At 35.2% G+C, this 13,145-nt stretch overlaps 1 protein-coding gene across 11 annotated transcripts in view; it reads right to left on the bottom strand.

Annotated features, from left to right (window-relative positions):
- ANKHD1 (ankyrin repeat and KH domain containing 1) overlaps positions 1-13,145 on the bottom strand; it is a 131,506-nt gene that overhangs the window by 72,728 nt on the left and 45,633 nt on the right. For 10 of the 11 annotated variants that reach the window (XM_059417739.1, XM_059417733.1, XM_059417734.1 and 7 more), the window contains exons 8-10: positions 7,876-8,113; positions 7,451-7,642; positions 1,545-1,654 (exon numbers count right to left, since the gene is read on the bottom strand). In XM_059417739.1, coding sequence (XP_059273722.1) covers positions 1,545-1,654; positions 7,451-7,642; positions 7,876-8,113 — 540 coding nt within the window. The remainder of the gene's footprint in view (positions 1-1,544; positions 1,655-7,450; positions 7,643-7,875; positions 8,114-13,145) is intronic. The other variant, XM_059417744.1, reaches the window with a different exon arrangement.

Here is a 13,145-nt window from a genome sequence, read left to right as displayed (position 1 = left end):
CTCTTTATGTAATTCCAGAAGACTACAAAATAAAACATTTAAATTAAAAATATTTCATAATAGATTTTTAACTCAAAATCAGTAAGGTTTTGCTATAAATTAGTTCTCTTAGATGAAATCAATAAGGTTTTGCTATATATTGGATTCTATTTAACAGACAGTTCCTCTTTCTACTACTTAATATTTTCAGAATAATTTTAAACAAACATTAAGAAAATGACTTTACCAAAGAAAAATGGAGATAACCAGATAGAATTCAGAGGACTATTTAACTTTGTATATAGCATTTACGCTATATCTTATTTCTTTATTTTATATGATGAAATACTTCAATTCTTAATTTTTATGGATGACCCAAAGCAAGTCTAAAAAAGGAAAGAAGGCAGAAGGTTAAGATCCACTTAATGTGTCATTCTGCGTAATTTTCAAGCAAAAAAAGTATACCTCTCAGAAATTCTAACCGATGAGGTAGATCCTGATTGATGAGAATGAATCCTATTCTTATCATTATAATATTTAGAATCAGTAGAAATAATGATAAATAGCAAAACATACTGTACATTTATGTTAACCACAATCATTATTTTCCAACAATGTTTTCAGGTATCTGTGGGAGTATCTGTTACTTGAAATGGTTTAAAAGGCAATATTAAAAACTTTTTTTTCTAAATAACTTTAAACTATCAGACCTCCTCAACATTTATAGTTGTGCACGTCTTACAGATTTTTAAGAAATATAAAAGAAAATTCGGAGACAGACTCTAGAAAGCAATTTAAAGTACCCTCCAAAATAAAAATTAGTCAAAGCACACATTTCATCAAGAAGTATGAACCTTTAAAGTGAAAAACTATTTACAATTCCCCACAGTTGTAAAGATTATTACATATATGAAGCTGCCATCTAATTTGAAATTTTGAAAAGCCAAAATAGAAAACATTAATAGAAAACCAACAGAATGCTGTAATAATATCAGGAAGAAGACAGTTTTGTTTTCAAAAGTCAAACTAATTAAAGAAACAAAAGAAATCAAAGTGATTTGATAGGTTATTCTATTCTGTAAACATATCTTTGAAATTATATGTCTAAAAAGAGCAGTTTAAAAAGTTCAGGAATGTCAAATGGGACTGGCATTGAGTGGAAGAAACCAACAAATAGTTTTACCTAGGAAAGAAATATAATATAATATATATTATATATAATATTATATATATATAATATATATAATATAATATAATATAATATAATATAATATAAATATAATATAATATAAAATATAATATAATATAAATTTATTTATAAATATAAAATAAAATATATTTGTATATAAATGCTATATACAAAGTTAAAATTTTTTTGGTTTAAAAACTAAGTACTTTCATATATATTTAATGAATGCAACAATTACAATAACTTTTTCAAAAGTTATTTTATGCAAAGTATGCAAATCACTGATCTCCTTTCCGAGTGTTTTCTAAATGTTAAAAATAAAAGAAAGAATATCAACATTCTCAAATAAATAAATGAATAAATAAATATGTCTTACTAAATCGGCCCCTGCTTGAAGCAAAACATCTGCAACATCCGTATGTCCATTTTCGCAAGCATAGGTTAAGGCTGTGTCTCCTGTTGCTGTCGTAGCATGAACATTAGCACCTGGCAAGCAAAAAAACCAAACATATACTTGTGAACTGTAAGATTGTATTAAACAGTCCAATTTTACAATCTGATGAAATTGATGAATTCAGCGAAATCTTTTTTTTTTAAGATTTTATTTATTTATTTGACAGGCAGAGATCACAAGTAGGCAGAGAGGCAGGCAGAGAGAGAGGAGGAAGCAGGCTCTCTGGTGAGCAGGGAGCCGGATGTGGGGCTCGATCCCAGAACCTAGGGATCATGACCCAAGCCGAAGGCAGAGGCTTTAACCCACTGAGCCATCCAGGCACCCCAAAATTGATGAATTCAAATATTAAAATACTACAGTATTTTAAGTATCCCATTTTTCTTTTATGCATTTAGGCACACAGAAAGAAACTGTACTAGATGTGTCTGAGTGGCTCAGTTGGTGAAACATCTGCCTTCAGCTCAGGTCATAACCCCAGGATAAAATCCCACATCAGGCTCCCTGCTCAGTACAGAGTCTGCTTCTCCCTCTGACCTTCCCCCATCTCATGTTCTCTCTCTCACTCTACCAAATAAATAGAATCTTTAAAAAAAAAAAAAGAGGAACGATATCATATTATTTTATAGAGCCCAAACCGGGGGAGGGGGTGCGGGGGCTGCAAAACAAAAAATATCAAAAGAGTTCTCTGAAATCATATTGTGGTACTGCTGATTTGTATTCTTTTTTTTTTAATTTAATTTTTTTTTCAGTGTGCTGATTTGTATTCTGACATAGTTCTATGGATATCTTAAAATCAAATGAGTAAACAAGTAATCTTTGGTGAAAAGTGAAATTTTCGGAACAACCGAGAGAAAACACAGAAGACTGTTGAAGTTAAGTGAAAACTCTATGGCTCTGAATTAGAGGTACTGACATAAACTCATGTTTTTTATCCATAAGAAAAATAAATAATTCCTAACTCTGACAAACCAATAAGTGCTAGAGACAATGACACACCAAGCAGAAATAGTCTCTAGCTTACACTATGGTCTCTACATACTATTTTCTAACAAATGCAACAAGGGCTTAGAAAAATAATTGGTTTGGGGCAGAATGTGTGTAAGATGTGCCTGAAACACCTTGCCATATCAGAAACCAACGGAATTACGAGAGACTATAATGAGGTCACATCAAAAGGACTTCGGAGCTAACCTTACTGACCAAAGATAATCAAATTTTCCCATCTTTCAATAGTTTTTGCTTCTAAAAGAATGAGAACTATGATGAAGTAAAAGCCATCACATATGATTAAATTTGGAAGTTCAAATAATGTTCAAGTAAAAAACAAAACTTCATTAGTCACCAGTGAAGGATATTAGGGGATTACCTTATTGTTTTGTTAATTGGTAAATAAAAGGAAAAAAAAAATCAAACTGCCATTCTCATAGGATTTATATCTAAGGGTAACCAAATAGCTGACGAAGGGTAGTTTCTCTTTATAGACACGTTTCAGCTAATAAAGAAGGAAGGAATAACAGAATTGAGACTACTCCTAATGATTAATAGATCTACTGATAATTTATGAATTAATGATCATTTGTGGCTAATGATATCACAAAAAGAAAGATAATCAGACGTTTATTACCTCCAGAAAGAAGTATACAAATAGTACCTATGAAGCAGTCTAGTAAAAAAAAAAAAACAAAAAAACCCACATCATACCCGAATTCAGATCAAGTCTCTAGATTTAACTACAACTTTATAGGAAATCCAAGAGACAGAAAAACAAGTAAAATAAAATCATGGAGATGCAACTGGCAAAATCCATACCAGTGGGAAGCCTAAAGAATAAACATTCCATTTCTTCAATCAAAGCTTGCAAGGAAATAGAAAAATGGAAGGGGAGCACAAAGACAAAAGAGACTTAAGAGACATTAACCAGGGCGCCTGGATGGCTCAGTGGGTTAAGCCGCTGCCTTTGGCTCGGGTCATGATCTCAGGGTCCTGGGATCGAGTCCCGCATCGGGCTCTCTGCTCAGCAGGGAGCCTGCTTCCTCCTCTCTTTCTCTCTGCCTACTTGTAATCTCTCTCTGTCAAATAAATAAATAAATAAAATCTTTAAAAGAAAAAAAAAAGAAATGTTAAAAAAAAAAGACATTAACCAACAGCAGTTATATAAATCTTATAGAATCCTGGGTGGCTCAGTGGGTTAAGCCGCTGCCTTCGGCTCAGGTCGTGATCTCAGGGTCCTGGGATCGAGTCCCGCATCGGGCTCTCTGCTCAGCAGGGAGCCTGCTTCCCTCTCTCTCTGCCTGCCTCTCCATCTACTTGTGATTTCTCTCTGTCAAATAAATAAATAAAATCTTTAAAAAAAAAAAAAAAAATAGAATCTTGATTTAAAAAATTCATTAAACACACATACATATTTGTAAGAAAAATATGAAAACTGCTTAGACATTTAATAATACTAAAAGATTACTATTTTAAAAATTGTAGGTAGGAAAATGATATTGTGGTTATTTTTTAAAGATTATCTTTCTGAGGGGCACCTGGGTGGCTCAGTGAGTTAAAGCCTCTGCCTTTGGCTCAGGTCATGATCCCAGGGTCTTGGGACACAGCCCCGCATGGGGCTCTCTCCTCAGCAGGGAGCCTGCTTCCTCCTCTCTCTCTGCCTGCCTCTCTGCCTACTTGTGATCTCTGTCAAATAAACAAATAAAATATTAAAAAAAAAAGATTATCTTTCAGAGATACCTATTAAAACATTTATTGATTATTTAGAGAAATAAATTTATATTTTTAATAATTTATTTTTAAATTAAAAATTTGAATTTTAAATTTAAAAATGTTTCTATAAATATATATGGTGGCGGATGTTAACTAGACTTAAGTGTGGTGATCATTTCACAATATATACAAATACCAAATCATTAGGTTATACACCTGAAACTCATGTTATCTATATCAATTACATCTCAGTAAAAAACAACTGTATAAAAATAAATGGGGGAAAGCACCTGGGCGGCTCAGTTGCTTAATTGTCTGCCTTCGGCTTAGGTTGTGTGATCCAGGGGTCTTGAGACTGAGTCCCACATCAGGCTCCCTCCCTGCTCAGAGGGGAGTGTGCTTCTCCCTCTATCCCTTCCCCCTGTTCATGATCTCTCTCTCTCTCTTTCTCTCTCTCTCGGATAATAAATAAATCTTTAAAAAAAAAAAAAAAAAAGAAATGGGGGATATGGAGGAATATAGATGAAATGAGATAGGTCAAGGCCCCTGGGTGGCTCAATCTTTAAGCGTCTGCCTTGGGCTCAAGTCATGATCCCATGGTCCTGGGATTGAGCCCTGTGGTGGACTCCCTGCTCCGTAGGATGCCTGCTTCTCCCTCTCCCACTCCCCCTGCATGTTTTTCCCTCTCTTACCATCTCATTCTGTCAAATAAATACACAAAATCTTAAAAAAAAAAAAAAAAGAAGAAGAAAAGAAATGATAATGGGTCATAATCTCAGGGTCCTGGGGATCGAGCCCCACATCAGGCTCTCTGCTCGGCAGGGAGCCTGCCTCCCCCTCTTTCTCTGCCTGCCTCTCTGCCTACTTGTGATCTCTCTCTATCTAAAAGAAAAAAAAAATTGGTAAAGAAAGCTGGGTGGGGGCGCCTGGGTGGCTCAGTGGGTTAAGCCGCTGCCTTCGGCTCAGGTCATGATCCCAGGGTCCTGGGATCGAGTCCCGCATCGGGCTCTCTGCTGAGCAGGGAGCCTGCTTCCCTCTCTCTCTCTGCCTGCTTCTCCGACTACTTGTGATTTCTCTCTGTCAAATAAATAAATAAAAATCTTTAAAAAAAAAAAAAAAAAAAAAAAGAAAGCTGGGTGATGGCTTCTTAGGGTTCATTATACTATTCTCTATGTTTGAAAATATGCCATAACAAAAAAGTTCTTGAAAATGATAGAGGCAATATATTAAAAAATTTTATTGTTTTGCTTTTTGTGTGTGTTTTGTTTTTACTGCTACACTCTAAGAAGAACTTCATGTAAATTAAGCACACTCTAAACTGGAAAAAAAAATTTTTATAGATAGTGATCATATAAAAAAGTGATTCTCAATCCCCTGAGATAGTTCTGGAAACTTTGTACGTCAAATTAGCATAAGCAGCTAAACAAGATTCCACAGTGGTACAATAGGAAAAACGATGTCCAGAGCTCTAAGTATGAACATTAGCTCTGTCACTTATTAGCCTGGTTGCCTTAGGGTAACATGATTGTGTATTGTTTCCATATCTATAAGAATGTGTTTAATATTTCTAACTATATAGGGACCAGTGGCAATTAATAGAAATAACATAAAAGCTGAGCAGAATGTCTTGGTATTCAATAATTTCTTACTAAACATTAATGCCTTCTCTTAAAAGCCTCTTACAACAGCAACACTTAACACAGAGGGATGTGGAAAGACTTATGGAAGGTAATCACTGGTAGAGCACTCCTGAAGGGCACAAAGATAGTTGCTGAAAATGATGGAGGTACAATGACTGAATAATGCACACATTAACTACAGTGACTGCTAATATCTGAGTCAGGGGAGAGGTCAGCTTGTATGACTGGTCTATGCTTTTGTTCAAAAACTACATAATCATCTGCACTAACAATCCTAAGAAATTATTTCAATAACAATTCAAAGGAAAAATTGAATCTGGGCTATAATGAAATTAATGTTAACAATAAAAGCTTAAAAATATTGAACAAAGCCTTGCTAAATTTATATTTTCCTTAACATATTAATTTCTTCATATGTCAAGTTTTTTTTTTAAAGATTTTATTTATTTATTTGACAGAGAGAAATCACAAGTAAGCAGAGAGGCAGGCAGAGAGAGAGAGAGAGGAGGAAGCAGGCTCCCTGCTGAGCAGAGAGCCCGATGCGGGACTCGATCCCAGGACCCTGAGATCATGACCTGAGCCGAAGGCAGCGGCTTAACCCACTGAGCCACCCAGGCGCCCTCTTCATATGTCAAGTTTTTAACAATATGTCAGACACAGGTAAAAAGAAAATTTTCATATTGTTTTCAATATACTTATAAAGGTGTATGTCTATCTGGATATTTTTTTCTAGTTTTCTAGTATTTTTTTTAAAGATTTTTATTTATTTATTTGTCAGAGAGAGAGAAAGAGCAGGAACACAAGCAGGGGAGCAGCAGGTGGAGGGAGCAGCAGGCAGAGGGAGAAGCAGGCTCCCTGCTGAGCAAGGAGCCAGATGCGGGACTTGATCCTAGGCCCCTGGGATCATGACCTGAACCAAAGGCAGATGCTTAACTGACTGAGCCACCCAAGCATCCTCTGCTAATTCTTATTTTATGCTATAAAACTACAAATATTTTATGCAAAACTACTAATTTCTTCCTATTGCTTATCAATGCATAAAGCACAAATCATTTTAAAACTAAGTACTTCTGCCAAAAATTAAATTCCCACTTGTTCTTTTTTCTTTTTTTACTCTTAAGAAGACTTAAAAATGTCAAGAAATGAACAGGCTTGAAAGTATCAAACTGTGACCTCTATAATGTCATCATCCCCACCTCCACTTACTAACACAGAGACTAAGAGGAACTAATTTCTGCCTTCCAGAAGCCACAAACTATTGAATGGAGAGAGAAGGTCAATGTGCAAGCTATGGTCATGAAGCAAACCTTAACAATAAGAAAATGTTTTAAGACATTTTTAGAGATGTAGGAGCCTAAGTAGAACAATCAAATTGTAGAGCTGGCTTTCAACTTCTGTAGATATGAAAAAGTTAAGGTTAATTGATAAAGTTATGAAAGCAATATAAAAATCCTTTTTCTAAAGGGCATTTTTAAATTCACATACCAGCAGCCAATAAATATTTAACCAACTCAAGGTGTCCCTCCTGTGAAGCCTCCATGAGAGGTGTGGAGCAGCCGAGTTCTAGATCAGCCCCTGCTTTAATCAAGAAGTCTGCAACTTCAGAAAACCCTCCACAGCAAGCCAAGGTCAGAGCAGTTTCTTGGGTTTCTTCCGTCTGGGCATTTATATTTGCTCCTAAGAGGAAAGCATAAAAATTGATAACACTAGCTGCAATACTTAGGATAAAAATATTGTTCTAAATTATGTTAATCATCTCTCCCTGCTTCTAGGATTCCTTCTAGGGTGCTGATAATTTATTTTACCATCAATGCAAAAAACTATTTTAGTTGTAGTACACTTTGCTGATACTCAACACAAAACACCCAAAGGAAATTTATTTTTTAATTAAAGAAGTAAAACTACTTTACCTTGCGCTAAGAGTAGGGCCACCATCTCCTCATGTCCTTCCCGAGCAGCTTCCATCAAGGGAGTATATCCCTCATCATTAACTTCTTCTAGATTTGCCCCCCTTTCAATAAGCAGAGCTGCCAATTCAACATGTCCTCCACAGGCAGCTAGCGTTAACGGAGACTCGAATGAATCTGCGGGCATGTTCACTTGAGCACCACTATCCAAAAGCAAACGTGCTACCTCTACATGTCCATCCTGCAGATTTTTAGAAGGAAAACAAGAAGGAAGGAATTTTGTTGTTTTGAGATTTTTAAATTGGGAGAAAAGAAGAGATTGAGGAAAAATGAAAAGGAAGAAAGAAACAGAGATGTACCTTAGATACACATGTATTATCATGCCCATCTGAGAAACCTGAGGTGTCTTATCAAAACTCCATTAAGATTACTTTACCTTACCTTTGAGCAAACCCAAAATTTTCCACAAGAATCAGACTTGCAACATATATTAACAATTCCAAATAATTTCAAATTTTCACATTCTTTGAAGTTCAAAAAACTGTTAAATCCATACACAAGAGTACTTCAAAATAATTACTATTTATACTACTGCCAAGTCAAATATAACTATACCCTCCAACCTAGGTGTCATAGGATACTGTATTAGAGCTATTTAAGAAACAAGGACTTGACAAAAAGTAACAACAAATTCTAAGAAGTCATTACCACTTGGGATTATGTCACCAAGGAAAACCCCTGCGGGCTGATAGTACCCTATATTTTTCCTCATCACTAGCTTGTTGCAATGAAAGAAAAAATTTTACAAACATATAAAAACAAGTATCTATTCTCTTGTAAATAATATTACCATGGGTCCATCTGTATAGACAGAAGGCAATTATTTTCTTTTTAAAGATTTTATTTATTTTTTTGACAGGGAGAAACACAGCGAGAGAGGGAACAAAAACACGGGGAGTGGGAGAGGGAGAAGAGGCTACCCGCGGAGCTCAGAGCCTGATGCAGGTTTTGATCCCAGGACCCCGGGACCATGACCTGAGAAGAAGGCAGACACTTAACAACTGAGCCACCCAGGTGCCCCAACAGTAAGGCAATTAATAAAACATTCTCATGGAGCGTAATTCATCCTATCCCTCTGCCGCCATAAATATTCCTCTTTTATTTGTTTGTTTGTTTTCTTTAGTGTCAAATTCTTTATTTCATTTATTTATTTGAGAGAGTGAGAGTGTGAGCAGGAAAGCACGAGAAGGGAAGCAGCAGAGGGAGAGGGAGAAGCAGACTCCCCACTGAGCAGAGAGCCTGTTGTGGGGCTCATTATCAGGACCTTGAGATCATGACCAGAACCCAAGGCAGCCACTTAGCCAACTGAGTCATCCAGGCACATCATTAGTTTCAAATTCTTCACTTCAAAATTTTATATATGCCTTAACTCTTGTTGCAGCATATAAAATCAAACGCTGTGTTGGTCTGTATTTCAAAAAGGACCAAAATACTGCTGAAAGGTAAAGACTGAATATAAAAATAAGGTTTATAAGGTTGGTCAATCCTTTTATTAAATAATTAATTAAAGAAACCTTAATTAAATGTTAGATTTCAATATCCATCAAGAGTTTCATTATATTTGGGGCACCCGGGTGGCTCAGTGTGTTAAAGCCTCTGCCTTCAGCTCGGGTCATGATCCCAGGGTCCTGGGATGGAGCCCCGCATCAGGCTCTCTGCTTAGCAAGGAGCCTGCTTCCTCCTCTCTCTCTGTCTCTCTGTCTACTTGTGATCTCTGTCTTTCAAATAAATAAATAAAATCTTTAAAAAAAAAGTTTCATTATATTTAACTAAATGACTAGCCTAGCTTTAATCACTTTTGACATAATGTCAAAAACAAATGACTTGGCATTAAAACTTCAGTTTTACTAAATCTGAAATAAAATTCTAGCTTTCCTATTAAATACTAATACTTCAAATATATGTAAAATAAAGTATATTTTAACCAAATTGCTGTATTAAGTTATTTGGTATTTGAAATACATTTCTAATTGAAAAGAAAATAGAATTTATAAGTATTCACAGATCAAAGAACTACTGCCATGCATAGCTCCTCTAGGCTCCCAATAGTTTTGTGTGAATTTACTTCAATTTCTTTACTGATTTTGCTTTTATATCTTGAATACATACATTAAGGGAGAAATTATACCAAGCACTTTTTGCTTTAATAAAAAATTTTAATTTTGTCAAGGGAAAAAATAACAGAGTAAAAACAATATAATCTAATCTTAAAGGTCTAATACAATTATTAGACTTTTAAAAAATTCTAAGACTAGCCAGTAGCCAGTACTGGACTCACCCTCTTATAATAAAATATGGTAAAATTTGGGAAAAAGAGATAAAGCAACTGGAAGCACTAAATAGCAACCAATCTAAGGCTAAGCACCACAAAAAGGCAGCACATAAGATGAACCCTACATTCACTCCAGCTTTCTCTCTTTAGGCATCTTCCAAACCATGGTCTAAGGAAACCAAGGCTAAACAAAGAGTGAAGATTTCTTTCAACAAAGAAAACAAAGATCAGAATACAAAGCAGCCAAAACAGAATTGCAGGAGTATGAGCAGAAAAAGTATGGGCTGAGAAAACGAAAATACAGAGTAATCTCAAAATCTATATAAAATTATCTTCAGATACTTGGGGCACCAAAGATGCCACTCTGGGAGGCTAGCAGAGAATGGCTGCTGAAAGGCTGGAGACCTTGGGAGTTTAGACTCAGCCAGAATAGAAAGACCAATGGTGAATATCCATGCTTTCAAATGAGATGGTAGAGAGGATACCTAAGGAATATCCAAAGATCAAGGAGCAAGGAAGTAGTAGTATAAGAATAAGGAGTATAAGAAATTAAGCCTCAGTATGACCAATGATCCACTGGTAATTTAACTGCCTGCTAGAACAAAACATAATAGTTTTATAAGAACATGATAATCAAGATACTTGAAAAGGGATCATTCATAGCATATGGCTTACAACTAAAAATACCACATATTAAAAAGCAGGAACATGTGGTGACTGTCAAGATACACAATAACCAATAAAAGCAGACCTGGCAGAGGGGAAGCAGACCTAGAAATACATCAAACACAAGAGATAGAAAAAAGGACTATTAATGATATATTAAAGAAAATAAAGGGGGAAAATGGAAAAATAAAAAAAAATAAATTTCAACATAGAATCAGAATAAAAGAACATCATATCAATAATTATATTTAAATATAAATGGTCTAACCAAACCAATTAAAAGCAAAGACTGACAGAGTGGGTTGCAAAACATGACTTAAAAATATGCTCTCTGCAAAAAACTCACTTCAGTCTAACAATATAGGCATATCAAACATATCAAAGATTGAAAGAAAGGATAAAAATACTTATCAGGAAAACAATCACTGGAAAACAAAAGTAGCTATATTAATATCAGGAACTATGTTAACAAAGGAGACCTCAGAACAAAGATTACCAAAGAGACACATCACATAATGATAAAAGGGTCAATCATGAAGACGACACAGCAATTCTAAAAATGTATAGGTACCAAGCAACAGAGATCCAGCATGTGAAAAAATGAGAAAAAAATGAAAAGCAACTAAAAGAACCACACAAATCCACAAGTACAGCTAAAGATTTTAACACAACTCTCTCAGTAATTGTTAGAAAAACTATACAGAGAATCAGAAATAATGTAGAAGAATTCTACCATCAATCAACAGGATCTAACTGACATTTATAGAACACTCTACCAAAACCAGCAGGATATACATTCTCCACAAATGCATAGGGAATATATGTCCACATCTTGAATATAAAACAAAATTAAAGAAATGAAATCACGTAGAATGTATTTTCTGACCACAATGGAACCAAACTAAATATCATTAACAGAAAGATCACAAGAAAATCTTCAAATGTTTAGGAACACACGTGAAAATAACCTATGGGTCAAAGAGGAAGTCTAAAGTGAAATTTAAAAAAATATATGGAACTGAATGAAAATGAAATATAACACATAAAAATATTTTTAAAAAATTTTATTTGAGAGAGAGAGAAAGTATGGGCAGGGGGAGGGGAAAGGGAGAGGGAAAAGAAACCCCCCTCTTGAGCAGGAAGCCCAACATGTGGCTCAATCCCAGGACCCTGCGATCGCGACCTGAGCCAAAAGCAGAGGCTTACCCAACTCAGCCACCCAGTCACCCCAACATAATAAAATTTCTAAGACACAACTAAAGTAGTACTGAGAGGGAAATTGATAGAACTAAGTGCATACAATTAGAAGAGAGAAAAATCAATAATCTAAGCTCACATTTCAAAAGCTTAGAAAAGGAAGTACAAAACACACCCAAAGGACGAGAAGGAAGGAAATTCTAAAGAACAGAGTGCGATTATAATACTCAGTGGTGAAAAACTAAAAGCTTTCCCCTAAAATCAGGAAGAAGTCAAGGATGCCCATTCTCACCACTTTTATTCAACATTAGTACTGGAAGTCCTAACCACAACAATCAAACAAGAGAAAGGAATAAAAGGCATCCAGATTGGTAAGGAAGAAGTAAAATCTTCACTATTTGCAGATGACATGACACTACTTATACAAAACCCTAAAGACGCCACCAAAAAACTACTAGAACTGATAAATGAATTTAGTAAGATTCTAGGATACAAAATCAATGTACAGAAATCCTCTGAATTTTTATACACTAATAATGAAGCAAGAGAAAGAGAAATTAAGAAAACAATCCTAGGGTACCAGGTGGCTCAGTTAAGTGTTTGCCTTCACCTCAGGTCTTGATCCCAGGGTCCTGGGATGGAGTTCTGCATCTGGTTCCCTGCTCAGTGGGGAGTCTGCTTCTCCTCTGTACCCCTCACCCCTGCTTGTGATATCTGTCTCATGCTCTCTCTCTCTTAAATAAATAAATAAATAAATAAATAAAATCTTTTAAAAAGAAAAGCAAGCAACCCTACTTACAACTGCACCCAAAATAATAAAAAAAACCTAGGAACAAACTTACCAAGGAGGTGAAAAACCCATACTCAAAAAATAAAACATTGATTCACAGGGAAAAGAAAAAAGAAAAAAAAAACACTGATTAACAGTTCTCTGTTCACAGATGATATGTAGGAAACCCTAAAGACTACATACACAAAAAACTGCTAGAACTTATAAATGAATTCAGCAAAATAGCAGAATATAAAGTTAACACACGGAAATTAGCTGCATTTCAACACATAACAATGAACAATACGA

The sequence above is a fragment of the Mustela nigripes genome, chromosome 12, assembly GCF_022355385.1.
Source record: "Mustela nigripes isolate SB6536 chromosome 12, MUSNIG.SB6536, whole genome shotgun sequence".
NCBI classification, from domain to species: domain Eukaryota; kingdom Metazoa; phylum Chordata; class Mammalia; order Carnivora; family Mustelidae; genus Mustela; species Mustela nigripes.
The sequence above is the reverse complement of the archived record's forward strand: the minus strand, read 5'-3'. Positions and strand labels throughout refer to the sequence as shown.